The sequence below is a fragment of the Hippoglossus stenolepis genome, chromosome 1 (assembly GCF_022539355.2).
Source record: "Hippoglossus stenolepis isolate QCI-W04-F060 chromosome 1, HSTE1.2, whole genome shotgun sequence".
Taxonomy (NCBI): Eukaryota; Metazoa; Chordata; class Actinopteri; order Pleuronectiformes; family Pleuronectidae; genus Hippoglossus; species Hippoglossus stenolepis.
In genome coordinates, this window is record NC_061483.1 from 22,148,473 (window position 1) to 22,164,737 (window position 16,265).

The 16,265-nt window shown below is 40.8% G+C and overlaps 1 protein-coding gene across 1 annotated transcript in view; it reads left to right on the top strand.

Moving 5' to 3' along the window:
- The window catches only part of hcn4 (hyperpolarization activated cyclic nucleotide-gated potassium channel 4), a 71,620-nt gene that overhangs the window by 30,288 nt on the left and 25,067 nt on the right, over window positions 1-16,265 (top strand). The window contains exons 3-4 of the mRNA XM_035164942.2: window positions 8,491-8,652; window positions 12,041-12,259. Of these exons, the coding sequence (XP_035020833.1) occupies window positions 8,491-8,652; window positions 12,041-12,259 (381 nt within the window). The remainder of the gene's footprint in view (window positions 1-8,490; window positions 8,653-12,040; window positions 12,260-16,265) is intronic.

Consider the following 16,265-nt stretch of genomic DNA (forward strand, 5'->3'; position numbering starts at 1 on the left):
CTCCTCAGAGACTCTAGTTCACACACCACTAACACCATCAGTATTCTTTTGCATAACTAAAGCAACACCCTGATCCCCACCCCCCCACCAGCACATGAAATCTCCTTGTTCGTCCTTTTTATCTCAGCTATTCATACATTCACTCGGATTGCTTCCATTTCTTTACACTTCATATTTAATGTTGTTGTTGCTGTGTGATTTGACCAAAATCTCTTATCCCGATAGAGGTCATTACATGATTATATAATAATGCATATCATTACTCATTATTCATACCTTCTTCTCCACTGTAAATTGGGGTCATGCCTTGGCAGACGTTAAGTCATGAATTTGACTGTTCTTTAGCTGATCTCTTTCCTTCTTCATGAGTTTTTGGCACATGTTGTGGCGCAGGCAAAAGCTTCTTGCAAAATCTGAGTGTGTGGTTTGTTCTGAGCGCTCGTCACTTTTGTGGCTCTCATCCTCAGACACTCTCCGCACTGTTTGACATGATTCTTGTGTAGGTGGTAAAAGAGCTTAGCAGTGTTTGGAGTCTGTGGGGACCGGTCTGTGGCTTAAATTCCAAAGTAAAGTTTCCTGTTTCGTGTCAGACTTTTTCAAACCACGGAAGTAGCAGCTCTTTTAGGTACAAGCCCTTACTTTTGTCCTTCTCCTGTTTAGAATTACCCCCTTCTGTGTCCCGTTTACTGTCCTCCATAGCTGCTTTCAGACATGCACTGAACTTCGGATTATCATGTGATAATCACAACTGACCGAAAGAGAGCCTCGAACTCTCTGACGTTTCCCCTGTTAGCCACCTAGTACCAGCTGGATATTGTCCTAATGAGAATACAGCAGGATTTGTCAATTAGCCATAAGCAAGTGGTCTTGTTGATGACGTTTCTAACATGCGACAGACGCAAAACTGAAAAAAACTAAAATAAGACAAATATCTCAGGAAGAGGTGTGATACATGCCGAAAACACCAACTAAGATGTCAAAGTAGAAAGACAATGACATTCTAGAGCTTTTGGTGATAAGAAACAAAAACAGGTGATTTCTGCAGCAGAGTTTGTACGTTACTTCCAGCTTCCTGCATGCTGCAGCACCCATCGCCTGAACTCTCTGGAGATTTGTGTTGTTGAGAACCCCTCGGAACAGAGAATCTCATCCTGATGGGTTCTTGATATGTGAAAGGCAAACTCTGGAGGAAGTCCGGACCCAATAATTCGGACAAGTTTGTTTGTGTTGGCTTCATGCTAATTGTTTGTGTTGTGTGGAAGAATGGAAAGCACGGTCCAAATGATGATTGCTGTACATAATGAAAAAGCAGTAACAAATTTAAGAATAGTGAATTATATGAAACGATAGCTGGTTTTCCATCATCACATAACTTGTCATATCACTGTCATGCATAAAGACATTCAGCATGGTGTGCAGATATCACGCAGATCTCACACACACACACACACACACACACACACACACACACACACACACACACACACACACACACACACACACACACACACACACACCCCCTGTATGGGGGCCTCCCCTGTCTTCCTCTTGTCAGCTTCCTCTTGTCACTGTTCATCGCGATAAAAATAAGACTGAGACCGGATATTCTCCTCATTGGAGTTGTCTCCTGTTGACGAACCAGTGACTTGGATGAGATTAGTCATCCTGTTAAATCAGATTCAAGACAGTGCACTAATGACTAAGCTCTGAGGGGCACCCTCTCGTCATGCCTGATGCCTGCAATACGACTGTCTTGACTGGCCGACACAGTAAACATTGCTTTTAGCGTGGATGGTGATAAGTTTGGGAGATGAGCGCTGGGGCCTTAACTGAGGGGGATAAAAACACAGATATTTTAAGTTAAGGTGTGTAGTCAAATAGTTTAAAGGTGCCACAGTGGGAAATAATAACTATATTTACTAGATTCATTTTCCGAGTACTTTTTGCTTTTACTCCACCACATATATCAGCAAATATCTGTACCAAATTATTATTATTATTATTACTTACGTAAAATGTTTGCGTACTTCCTCCAGCACTCTTAAGGTGTAAGCAACAACTTGTGTTTATTTCTTACAGGGGGCAGAACGTGATCTCTATTCATATTTTCATCTTGGATTGTTAAGATTTGTGGTTCTGCGCCCAAGTGGCAGTTTGCTGAAGTGAGAGAGAAATGAAACGATCCATTGGTTAAATGTTCAGGTGCTTTGATAGAAGTCAGCCATGTGACTGCCTTTTATTTCCACCAAGTAAATCTACACAAAAATATTCAATTGAGATAAATCAACTAATCAGCCCCCCACTCGCTGACCCATTACCTTGGCAGAGGCATGGTCTTTCAGAGATAAGAAAAGCAGGAAGAAAAGATTTAATGGGCTATTATTGAGTGCACAATGAGACTTGCCAGCAACAGTGACAGGTCCTCAACACTCTGAATGAGCCTCGTTGCGATATGAATACCCACGGTGGATTTGCTTAAAAAACTATTACACAAGAAATGTGTAATCCTGCGCAAACCCAATGGTGCGTCTCGGTAGTGAGCAGGGTGAGAGTGTTTTTTGTGATCCGAGCCCTCCAGGCCTGTTTAGACAGATGATGGAAGGGTGTTCCCTGTGGTGCACTCACAAGCCTATTTCTCATTCTCCGCATGTGCCTCGTCCACCACGACAGCGTGCATGAGCATGACATTTTGGTGGAGGCATTTAGAGTGAGAAATCTAACCCCTGCCCACAGCCTGTTCCTAGAATCTGCCACCGTGTTGCCTGATTAAAAATAACACTGTGGCATGCATAGATTGATTTAGATGATAAACTGCCTTTTATCATCGGGGAAATCATGAAAGCCGCATCATGTGGCCAATTAACACCTTAAATCTACCAAAACATAATTCAGACCCTTTCTTTAAAGAAAAAGACAATTGTGAAATAACTATACTTTCTGCTATATCTCAACACACATTTTTTGTGTATTTTGAAATGTTTAGCTGACATTAATAAAAACTCAGTAACAGCTGTAAAAATCTAATCATTTTATTTTTCATATATATTTTAGACTGATTAGTAAGATTCAGTTTGTGCTTTCATGTGTAGTTTATATTTAATACCACTTCCTAACATAAACGATAGTAAATAAATACACAGAGCTCCACTGTGTATTTGTGAGACTCCTCATAACCAGAAATCACTCCAATTAAATAATTTATTATGATTTATTAGTTAATTTAGTACAGTAATACTTTTTTTAATCAGAGCTGATTTGCAACAATCAAATCAACTTTGATCAAATGAAATATCCGCTGTGTTAAGAAAAAAATAAGTGCTGTTGAAGTGTAGCTTTTACAATCCAAAGTACTCATTACATGAAGTATCCAAATTAAAGGTTCAGTGTGTAGGATTTAGTGACATCTAGTGGTAAAGTTGCATGTTGTAGCTGAATAACCCTCACCTTACCCTCCCCTTCCAAATATATAGGATAACCTACAGTGGCCCTCAGTTGTCATAAAAACTCAAAAGGACTTCTCTAGATGCAATGTTTGTTTTGTCCCTTCTGGGCCACTGTAGAAATATGCTGGTGCAACATGGCAGCCTCCGTAGAAGAGGACCCTGCTCCTGATCTAAATACTGTATATAGGGCTCATTCTGGGGTAATGAAAATTTGTATTATACACTAATAAAAAAATCACAATGATATGATTACTCTATATGCCATTTTTGACAAGAGATCCATTGAACCTAAATCTTACACACTGGAAATTTTAAGTATATTAAACAATATTTTGAATGAAGCCTATCTCTGGGTAGTATGGCAGTTAAATTCAGACACAAATGTGAGCGAGGGGGAGGGTGAAGGTCTGTGGTGGACAGGTTTAAGAAGTTTAGCTTTCAGACAACAAAATATCATCGGAAAAACAACAGGAGTGAAGAATTTTGTTTTCTCTTATGTGTCACGACGCCATCATGCCAGACATTGATCATCATTAGCAGTGCTAGCAGCGAACGCCAGATGCCTCAGTACACTGCTTCTTCAACTGTGTCCGGGCAACTACCGTCAGCACCATGGGACATATACATCTATTTTCTCACCTGGATCATCCTTTTCTCACACCATCTGTTTTGAGATAACTCAACAGCTGCCTACATCCTCTGCCTGTCTTGGCCTGATCGCAGCCTCACTACATATTAGTTTATGACTTTAGCACGTTTTTGACCCTTTTGACAATTTTGTTTGGATAAAATGTAAACACTCACTGTTTATTCTATAACAATAAGTCCTCATACCTGGGTATACCAGCAAACCATCGCTAATATCGATATGTCTGTGAATGAGACACATAAATGGTTCTTGCTCTAATACATAACTTGCAATGTGTTAATACCAGGTTTTATAGGAGCAGCAGTAGAAACCATAGACTTTATACAAAGTTGGAAGACGTTTCTCCACTTCCTACCACTCTGCAGAAATGAAGCTAAAACATCCTGCATACGAACGCTGCCATTTTGCACATTTGGAGCCTGAATCTGCGCAGTAGTGATCATGGTGTGGAGCCATGATAGCGAGGGCCCACCAATCCACATGCTCAACCCATAGCGAGTAAGTCTCAGCTGTCGATCATGATGGTCCACCAAGATTTTATATCTACAAATAACTAATTAAAACCAAACTTACTGGAAACATGAACATTGCACAAACAACAGTATGGTAAGAGCTACCTTAAATCACAGAAACCATCTTGAGTGTGTTTGGAGACTTTTAGACTATGTCCCATTCACTGACACGGAGGAGACAGTTTTTTTTTTGTCATTAGGGGGCGATCAAGATATTTCCCTTTTGGGGAGCTATCTACAGTAGAAACACTGATAGCAGCAGTTCTATAATTTAGTAATAAAGCAATAGATTGGCAATCAGTTAGGGGAACCACTCCTTAGGTTAAATATACAGTGTGTTGAGTTATATCATTTATATTATATCCATTTATAGCAGTAAGGGCCCCTTGAAGTGGCTTTTGTCACCATCTCAAATTCCTACAACCATGAAATTACTACTTCATTAGTTTCCCTTTAGAAACCACTATAAGGGCGTTGACTTACCGGTGATGTGATCTGACCCGTGTTGTTGATTGAAAAAAAAAGACGAGCAGACTTACACGTGGTCTTATGAGGGTGGTGAAAGCAACAAAGAGCCCCCATAAGAAAGTGTTGTGCTGCATCTCTGTGCCCTCATCAATCACAGCTCTCTTGTTTATTCTGATGCTAATGCTGTCAGGCTCGCTCTGTGCCCCTATCAATTAAAAGAAAGTGGTCAGCAATCCATCATCCTCCATTTAACACGCCATGTTATGGAGTGCTGTGTTTGCAAACAACGTGTTTGTGTGTCTGTGTTTTTAAATACTGTATGTGTGCACACTTTCAGTACGTTTATAATACACAGAACACAGATGCCCTGCTGTCTGAGGTCCCCTTTTTTTATAATACGAATATTGGAGAAACATAAATAGAAAGAGGCAGAGATACAGAGACATCATTCCTCTGCCACAGAATAATGATCCTTTAACAGCCTTCTAACTGAACCAATCTCTGGAACAATTTCTCGTAACTGGAATGTCTGTTCGTTCTTGGCATGGGTGTATTTGAATTGATTACAGCTGTGAGGGGAGATAGGGGAATCACCTTCCTCCAGTGACACCACAGTTTGGGTTGCAAACTGGAGATTTGCATGGCATTACCCGTGACAGTTCTCACAGGCTTTATTCTCCACGCGGAGGTCTTTTGAGGGAGCTTCCACTGTAGAAATGTGGCAAAAGGTTATTGTTGAACCGTAATGAGTCTTTCAGACTGAGCTACAAAACACAGTAAAGGATTTATTCTGCTTCAGAAATATACTGAAAGTGAAGATAGTTTTGACTATACTGACACAAGGACAAAATAAGGCAATATGATAATATATTTCAGCTTCTGCATGTGAATATGCAGAATCTATAGGCGAAGGACAAGATTTTGGGGCCGGAAGCTTTCTGGTTTTTGCTTCTAGTTTGACTAATCACATTTTAGCAGGCTTTGTTGCCTGCAGGTAAACAACCCACGTGCAGAGCAAAAGAGGCTGAAAACTTTGACTGAAATGTATCGGCTATCAGCTTTTTAATTTATTTGCAGTCATATGCAGATATCTATTAATAGAGATGAGCCAACATGTCGTCTGGACCTAAAACACCTACAAAAGTATAATTATTTTTGCTTTGTATGGAAAAACATTTGACTAAAAGAAACTACTTGGACTGTAAACAGTGTGCGGCTAAAGGAAGATAGACTCTTGGCCTGGATATTTGCCATCGACACTAGAACCGCCAAAATATTGGCCCCTGCCCCCCAGAGGCTGATTCTTCATCAGACGATAGCAGATGGGCTCTGAGATTTGACACCATCTACCCTAGGCTAGATCTTTAGATTGTAAGACTCTGGGAAGTTTTATCCAAGCACCAGGTAAATAATTAAAGTTTGCAAAATTTTGCAACGGATTTTTTGAAGTTAGCTGCATCAAGACACATGTTACAGTCAAGTGCTTGAATGACAATAAGGAAAGTGTGATTGGTTAATGATGTTGATTCAAAAAAATAAAAACAAGTAAGGTGTACATGTTCTGGATTAAGGGGAAATTATAAAAGAGATTTTTGGAACAGATTTATCCAGTTTTGTACTTTATCAGTACAAGATGAAGATAACAAATATATGTTGCTATAGTTCAGCATTATGCAGACAGCGAGCAACACAGGTTTATTCTCCGACAAAATATACAGCTTCCTTTTGCAGATATAGGCTAGGGGTAGATGTTATACTGGGCTGAGATGTAGCCTATGTCTAAATCTCCAATAACTAATTAATAAAAACTATTCAAAATGTAAACAATACATTGTGTGCTTTACATCACTGTCGGTCCTTAGTGTCCCTAGAATTGTTGTATTTGAAATGATGTATTACTTAGCAAGTTTTTATACATTTAAAAGCAGTCTCTGGTTTTATATAGCTTCCTCTTCCTGTCTGGAAATGTGATTTCACAAATGAAAAATATATTAGGCTCAATGTGGGAGATGGAAGGGGGATACCTCATGATTTATTCATCCGCCACAGAGCGAATTTAACACTTTAATGCTAAAGAACGCCATTACGACTCCACCAGGAAATTTGACATCACACAACATTACATGTTAGATAACATGACTTATTTATTGTGGTGTTTAAAGAAAAGGGCTGCCTCCTCAAAAACCAACAAAAGCTCACATGTGACGTGCAGCTGTGAAGGGGAGTGTAGAAAATTAGCTCCTTTGGTGGGTCGAGTGGGGGGAAAAAAGGTGCAGCTGCATGGGCAGACGACTCAGCTTTGGTGATGTAAAAGAGCCCAAGGCTAAACATTCTGAACAGCCCAAAGACACGAGGGGCACGGAGGAGGCGAGAGACACATTCACTGTGTCTGTGTGTGGACGGACAGAAAGACAGAGGGGGTGTGTGAGTGGGGACGGCTCCATCCTGGCTCCTCGCTCCTCGCCCGGGCACATTATCCTGAGAGTATACCTCTGGCTCCATGTCCGCCTGTTGACGGAGCTAAATTGATGTGATTTGATGGTGCAACAGCAGCCACACTGGTCCCTGCCAGCCTCTCTCTCAACACGCACACAGAAAAAAACCCAAAACAAATACACAGCTACACACACTTACATTTGTATTCATTCAGTCGGAAAGTGCAACATAAACGAGCTGCAGTCCTTAACGGAAGGATGACTGCGATTAAACTCGAGGTGACAAATATGATGGTGTTCTTTATCTCGCTCCTCATCATCACCTTCTGCTGAACAACAACAGTGAAGACTGAATGTGCCCTCTTAAAAGGCGCTGAGTGGATTTTAATAAGGAGTGCGGCGATTAGCGATGCACACTCTGGTCTTCATTGGGATTAAGAGGCTTTGAATGGTTGAGGCCATTAAAATCTACACCGGCCCAGAAGCCTTGCAGCGCCTTATGAGTATATTTATCATTAGGATTAACGAACCCAGCCTGTGAACACTCTCCACCCCAGGAGCGTGGCCACCTCTACCCTTGTACCATTATTGTGTTTGGCTGAGTGGCTGATGATAAGAGCGATTCAAACGTGGGGGGGAAGGTAAAGCTCCGGTCCCAGTCCGCCAAACCCGTTCCCGGTGGGCCATTCTCAGAACAGGCAAAATCTGCATCCACCAGCTAATCTGTGTGCAATGTAGAAAGCTGTGGTTTACACAGCTTGTCGTCATCTAATTCCTAAACCACGAAACCCTGTGCATGACGTGAACAAAGAAAAGACCATTGAAGTGCTTGTGGAGGAGTGAAAATCTCCCTTGAGGTCGTATGTATATTTGTGTGTGTGTGTGCATTGCAATCTGGGGGGATTTCAGGGATCTGACCATCAGCGTGTTGAGTCATCCCACCCTAACCCGTTTCCTGCTTCCCTTTCCTCCCACCCCCTCAGATCTTCCACATGACCTATGACCTGGCCAGCGCCATGGTGAGGATCGTCAACCTGATCGGCATGATGCTGCTGCTGTGTCACTGGGACGGCTGCCTGCAGTTCCTGGTGCCCATGCTGCAGGACTTCCCCCCCGACTGCTGGGTGTCCAAAAATAAGATGGTGGTAAGTGCTCTTCCTGCCTGTTAGAATTAGATAACGCCCTGTCTTATCCCATCTGTCAGCTTATAATTACTGTACAAAAACCCTCTTGACGGATTGCCTCACGTATCTTGTCGTTTTAAACCCTAAATCAAACATAATTGTTTTTATTTATTTTGGGCTTTTGACATCGGCCCCTGTTGTGAAGGGAGCGAGAGAGGCAGCGAGAGAGAGGCAGCGAGGCAGTGCACAGAGCATTGATTTCCCTGAATAGGACAAACGGCTGCTGTCTAATATTGGCTGTACATTGACAGATCCCAGTGAGCGCTCATGCTGTGCCTTAATTTTGTTGTATTGTTAACAGCTGCAGGATTAGAGCCTGTGTTAAAGCCTGACCTATAATAGAGCTCTCTGTTTGCTTATGGAAGCGGACTGTGTCACACCTGATGTGTGACTGTGCATCACCCGCAGCTGATGGCCTCATGTTAACTTAACATGTTATAAAAGAGTATAGACACAAAGGAATCTCAGATATAACCAGGTTTTGTGCTTCAAGGGGCCCTTACTGCTATAAATGGATATAATATAAATGATATAACTCAACACACTGTATATTTAACCTAAGGAGTGGTTCCCCTAACTGATTGCCAATCATTATGCATGTCAATTTGTGGTCAATAGGTCAATGTTTGGAGTTTTTGTGTTCTGCAGGTCATCTCGGTGAGAAATTGAAATGACTGCATGCCGCAATAAAAGCGTCTGTGACTGAAAAGGTTTATTGGCAATGTGTCGACCAAGAAGGTTTCGCTACATCGATTTATTGCAAACACCTTTTTTGTGTCCATATATTGATTACAGACGTTTTTATCACATTCCTCTCTGGAGGAAAATACACACATCACTTAAACCGGAATGGCACTCGGAGATCGCAACAGTCCTGTTAAATTCAATCAAGCTGCTGCACCAATTTCACACAATAGATCAATTCATTATTCCCTGGGAAAATGGTGAAAATAAAAAAAGTTAAAAAAAAAAAAATGTCCTTGGTGGAGGTAAGTACAGTTGAAAAGCGACCAAAATAACTATTGAAGTGAATTAATTGAAGTGAATTAATTATTCAAGTCACAGACAGAATATTACATTTATTAACAGTGACAACACAACCGCCAGCTTTGAGTTTTTACCTAAACCTGCTTCCAGTCAGTTGATTGTTCAGCTCTTCGTGCCAGAGCAGATGTCACATGAGTAGTTACATCGCTCAAGGTATGATGTATTTGGTTCATCATGCCTCACTGCCTCCCTGACATGCTCACTTGTTTCACAGAATCTGCCTCCATTATATTTAATCATAAGAAATGACAGATGTTGCAAATCACTGTCTCTTGAGATGTTTCACACTCCAGCTAATTTTACTGCCAGTTTTCCATATACCTGTTTCTGCAGAGCTGTATACACACACACACACTGAGGAGCGGGGGTCCTGCAAAGGGGCAGTGCCGGTACCTAAAAATTAACCAATATACAGCTTCTTTCCAACTTTCTAGTTTATTCAACCTCTTTGTCTTTAATTTATGTGGGTTAATATAGACTAAGTCACAAATATCATATTTATATTCAGACCTCCTTATGGTAAAATCCATTACATAGGTAATCTCTTACAGTTTTATGTTTCTGTTTCCTTTGACTTCTAAATGCATTGAGCATGAAGTTGCGAGAGGATTATCTTAAATTATATAAAACAGAGCTGTCAGGCAATATAACTGTGCTTGATCATAAAATGACATTACAGTATGCATGGATTAAGATTGGATTTGATGTCTTCTTTTGGATTAAATGATAGTATTTCTTCACAAATCCATTTATTTTTTATTTGCGAGAAAACCTTGTTCTGAGAAATAAAACTGCATAATAGATAGAAGTGACAGCAAAGAAAGGCAGGTTTAAATACTCCCGCAACATGAGGTATATGTTTGTTTTTTACACAAAATACAAATTTCTTAGTTTGATGTCATTCAGACTATAAACAAGTTCAGAGTAGAACGAGATTACGTTACATCCAGCTCACAAATGTAATTTACAAGGGCATGATTTCCTAAGTAGGTTTAAAAGCTATGTAAAGTATATATATATATATAATAAAAATATTAATAAAAACAATAATTAATAGATGAATATATACTGAATAGATAAATAAGAGCAGACATGAGAATTATTGCACATTATTCAATATTGCACAAAGAAATGTTACCTCTACTCCTTTTACCAAAAATAAAGCCATATTTTAGTTATTCATTATTTTTTATCATAAAAATCCTAACACTACGTCAGCGACTCATGGCTCACATGCCGAATGCCCTCTCACGAGATGATTTCCGGTAGTTTTGAATAAATTGTTCTATGCTTCTCATGTTTCCATAATAAACAGAGGCTGTGGACTGTAGGAATCAATCTGCAGCACCAATATAAAAAAAAACGTTGCATGAGGTGCAGAGAGGCCCTCTTAATGTAGTTTAGTTTAGGGATGTTGCCTTTCATTAACATCAAAATGGAGTTTGTTTTGTTTCACACAGTAAACACTGTCTAATTAATTGCATTACATAGAAGAATGCTTCTCAGTGTGACAGAATAACAAATATATCTTTCTGAATTAATTCCAGCCTCGGGGGCAGGCACCTCTCTGATGGAAAGCTCCCTGTGTCTGTGTTCACAGTACCTGGCAGACAAAGAGGTTGTTAGTATTGATAGACTCAGTCACAGTTGGTCTGCCCCTGATTAGGATCATTAGGAGATGTTTTTTGTCTTCTCTTACTGTAGCAGTCCCATTATCTCACCGGGTCATCACTCCTTACCTTTTCAGGAGGGCACTAATAAAATCGCTATCTCTCCTATGGCTTTTTTTCCCCATTGTGGAAATGAGTTTGAAAGCAATTTGGACATGTCACCCCAGGAGAGAGTTGATATTGATTTGCCATGAACTAACCATTGGGATCCAAAGGAGAAAGGGGGCAATCTATCTACAAATGAGAAAACTCAGAGAAATCATATTTTTCTAAATAGCTGACCTACTTTCTGTCATGCAAGCCTCTAGTGTCTCACGCTCCATCCGCCCATTCTCAGGGCTCTGTTTTAGGCTCCTGCCCAAATGTCTGCTTTCTGCAAATGTTTGCATATTGAAGAGTGTGCCTCGCCCTGCCAGCTGCTCCATATTGAAATAAGATGACTTGAAGTGGACACATGCCATTAGTTTTGTCTTAAGTAATTGGATGTTTGTGTTTGTGTGAGCTGTCAGGATGTTCATTGACCTTTAATGTGTCGCCTTCACTCATGAGAGAGAAAGAGTGTGCACGATGGAAAAATGAAGTGTTCTGATGAGTTCACCTTAACTGACCCCTGTCTCCTCTATTTCATCCAGAACGACACATGGGGACAGCAGTACTCCTACGCACTTTTCAAAGCTATGAGCCACATGCTGTGTATAGGGTATGGCATGTACCCCCCGGTGGGCATGACAGACGTGTGGCTGACCATCCTCAGCATGATCGTGGGCGCAACCTGCTACGCCATGTTCGTGGGCCACGCCACCGCGCTAATCCAATCTCTGGACTCATCTCGGCGGCAGTACCAGGAGAAGGTGAGTCAAGATGGCTGTGTGGTAGTAAGGTGGGATGCTGGGTTTCGTCTTGTTGTTAAATGTGGCACTTCACCACAAAATGTCTCCGTTTGTACAGCCACAAAACTCACTCTGACGTGTCGGTATTGCAGCTTTATCATAACTCTTCCAAAAAGGAAAAACAAGCACCATCAGTCCTCTCAATGTGGGACACGCTCCGACAAAACTGAGACAATTGCACCTCGTACCCCCGTTACCTCACCTGGTAGTGTGGGTGCCCCATATATGGAGGCATCCTGCAGCGGCCACAGATTCAGTTCTGGCCTAACTCTTTGCTGCATGTCTTCCTTATTCTCTCTAAAGGCAAGATGCTCAAAGCATATCTTAAAAAACATATAATTTCTAGTATACATTTTTTTTTCACTCCTATCGTTTCTCTAACATTTCATTCTTACTTTGATTTCGGAGACAATCATCATATATGTTTTGGAACTTTGATTCCCAGTGCTTTGGAAGATGCTAAGACAAACTCATGTCATTGAAGTATTAGCACAGGGGGGAAATGTAGTAATGAAATAGATAATAGAAATAAAATCTAGACTAAATAATATAAATACAAATACTATATCTAATAAGATAGTTATACTATATACAAGGCTTTTGTTTCTAAATGTGCAATATAACTGTTGAGGAATTTTTGACCATCCTCACATTACTGTATATGCCACTATATATTAAGTATACAGTATATATTAAATTATATCTGTACAGGAGAATAGTGCCTGTCTAATTCCACAGATACTCCCTTCTCTCCAAGCAGGACCCAAGGTCAGGTTATAGATAAAGGACCAACCAACAGAACATTGTAGTGTCTACGCTTAGGCACTTTCATATCTAACTGAGATGCCCAGACAGAGAGGCACCAACTCTAACTCTACTGCGTATTTCAGTGGCAAGACATAAGGACACAATGTGATTTAGGAATGCATACTTAAGGCTTAACTATCCAATAGGATGCAAACACCTACATGTAACATAGAGAGTAACAGCAATTCTAGCCATTCATGGACAATTGCTCATGTTACTCTGTTAGCGTTTGTATATTGTTTCACATTCTGGTCTCCTTGATGCATCAAGTCTACATTAAAACCTTCTGCATAAGACATCAGCTGCTGCCTGAGTTCTCCTTTCACCAGCTTCCAGAAAACTTCCATAACAATAATGTGCAATTGTGCAATTTCTCCATATTCTTTGCAATATATAATATGTGCAGCAGTCTTTCTTGGACTATGGAACAACTGCTAAGTGACATAAATGGTAAAGCTGTGCATCTCCAAAATGTCAGCTTCTCACAAACTAAAAATAACAGCCTCGTTTCTTGGTTTGTTTGGAAGACAAACAGCAAAGAGAGTACTATTACTAAAAATTGGGTCATAGTGAGCCAGGCGTCCTTATCTTTGCCTGATGTTTTTTTTGCAGTGTTATCATATATGCACACAGACAGGAGCGTCAGTATCCTCAGTTCAGGGACAGAAAAGCCCTGATGCCTGGCCATGAAGGTCGAAACATGTGCCACAGTGCCATGGCCTCTGTGGGCCCAGCATGGGCGATAATGAGCTGAGCTGCAAGGCTGCCACGCTGTCCAACTGTCTGCAGCGAGGAGGAGACGGGAGAGCACGGCCTCCGGGGAGAGGAGACAGAGGCTCGTGAGACCCCACCCGAATGAAAAAGGGAGAGCGGGAGCAAAGAGGGCAGAGAGAAAGGAGGAGGCAGACGAGCAGAGGGTAGAGATTAGCTGACGTAATGGCTGTGTGTTGCTGCATCTTCAAAAGAAGAAAAAGACCACTGGATAAATGAACACCTGACAGATCCAGTGGTGAGTAACTAAATCCAAAAAGTAAAACACGCAAGTGGGGATGTGACAAAAGCAAGTGAATTGAGTAGCTATTAAATGAAAGATGAGTGAACCGACTCTCAGTTCAACGCTCTCCACTAGTCTGGCGAACAGCTGGCCTGTCTCAGCACCAGTCAGCATGTGCGGCCAAAGCCATTTCCTGCTGTTTCCGGGATCACCCCCTAAGGCGCCTTGAGAATCCCCCAGCCAGCTAAAAAGGCTCCCCTGTGCTCCCACAGCCTCCCATGGTGCCTGCCTGCAGAAAGGTTATTACTGCAGACTGCAATTAATTTTTTAAAGTGCGGATTCCCTCATTTATCTTTCCACATGCCTCAGTGATAAGACACTCTCTGGCTGCACTGTCACTGCGTGCTCATCTGGCTGTGGTACTACTGTACTATACCAACTCCATTTTTTAATCAGGGTTAGTTCCTTCAAAGTCGTAAACCTTTGTGTCACTGGCCTTTGCACAAGTCGTGTGACAACGAGATCTCCTTCCTTGAGATTTCACTCTGCTTTTCCTTGCTGGACTAATACCATAATCTGCATACTCGAGAAGTGGACAATCCATCGGTCAGTCTCTGGAGTATTGAGGAAGACAGGTGACTGTTTTCAGAGAGGCATGACAGAGACAGCTGTTCGTGTCTGCAGGGACCCAGCCTGGATAAAAATCGTCTCACTGAGACACCAGCGTCACAGTAGCCAGTGTCCAGCCCTGACAACTCAATCAGACAACTCTTTGAAATGTTTATTGCAGCAGCAGAACATAGTTACTTTGTCGTCTAGGCTCCATCAACTTCATCACTTCCCCACATAAGATTACATTAATATAATGGGTAGTGATGCCTCTGCCTACAGGTGGATTCTGGGGTGTTGGAGGGGCTGAAACAACAGGCAGCAATACTTGCCAAGGGGAGCAGAGGCATTGACAAGCAAAGGGAGTGATGGGAAATCTTTGCAGCTTAAATAGAAGGCCAAACTGGGAGGGTGTGTATGATGAAGATTGTGGAGAGTGAGGTGTGTCACATGATTAGAGCAGTCCAGCTCGCTCACAAGTGTTACTCCATATATTCATACATTAATATAACAAATACTAAAGAGCCCCTAAAGTCCCTACAGCTGATAATTTTTTTATCTCACGCACAAAAGATTATTACTTGCACACAATAACTCCCACGCAAACAAATTGCTTGTGCGCACAAGATAGTTTCCTTTTGGGAACAAGTTAATGTACAGTATGTGCAGCAAATGATTCTTGCAAGATTATTTGACATCCCAAGGTGAAAATATAACATGATTATATGAGTTCTCTCCATCCCGGTGTCTGTATGCATCTGAAGTAAATTAGTAAGTTGATACAAAAAACATCTGTATAATACACCTGTCTGTTAGGCTGGGTGATATTATGCTGTCTCACTTAGTAAGAAACCAGGTAAAGATGTGACAGGTGGCCTTTTGTAATTTTTCAGGTGGGCTCATTGCTAATAGAACTTTTCTCCAAATCTAATGTAATTGTCTTTGGTCCCACCTCCAGCATGGATGATATCACGGCAAACCTTGGTGAAAGAGCACCATTTACCAAGTACTCAGCTTGAAATCTGGGGGGGGGTCTTTGACCAAGAGCTGAGCTATAAATCCCACATAAAGAATGTTGTGCAATTGTGTTTTTATCATCTAAGAAACCTGGCCAAGGTCACATAATTTATCTCGCCTCAACTACTGTAACTCCATTAATTATGGTCTTACTCAGAAATCCACTGTCTACAGTTAGTCCATAATGCTGCCGTTTCATTTTTGTCAAAAGGCATGGACAGTCTATTTGTTTCTGTTTTTATGTGTCCTTAACAAGAGGAAAAAGAGAAAAATATTAATTGAAAGCTCATAAAATACTGTATATTTTTTGTAAAATTACATACTATAAATTCTATAAATGTCAAAATAGAACACAACTTAAACATAACTTAATAATAAATCAACAATAATTAAAAATGAAAATTAAATGTACTAATTGTAATTCAGTTTTGAAGTGACATTTTATTTATTTTATAAAAAATGTGATTACCCTCAGGAAAGCCCCAATTTGTATATATATATATATATATTATTTTGAGGTATATAAACATTTTAAGAGTG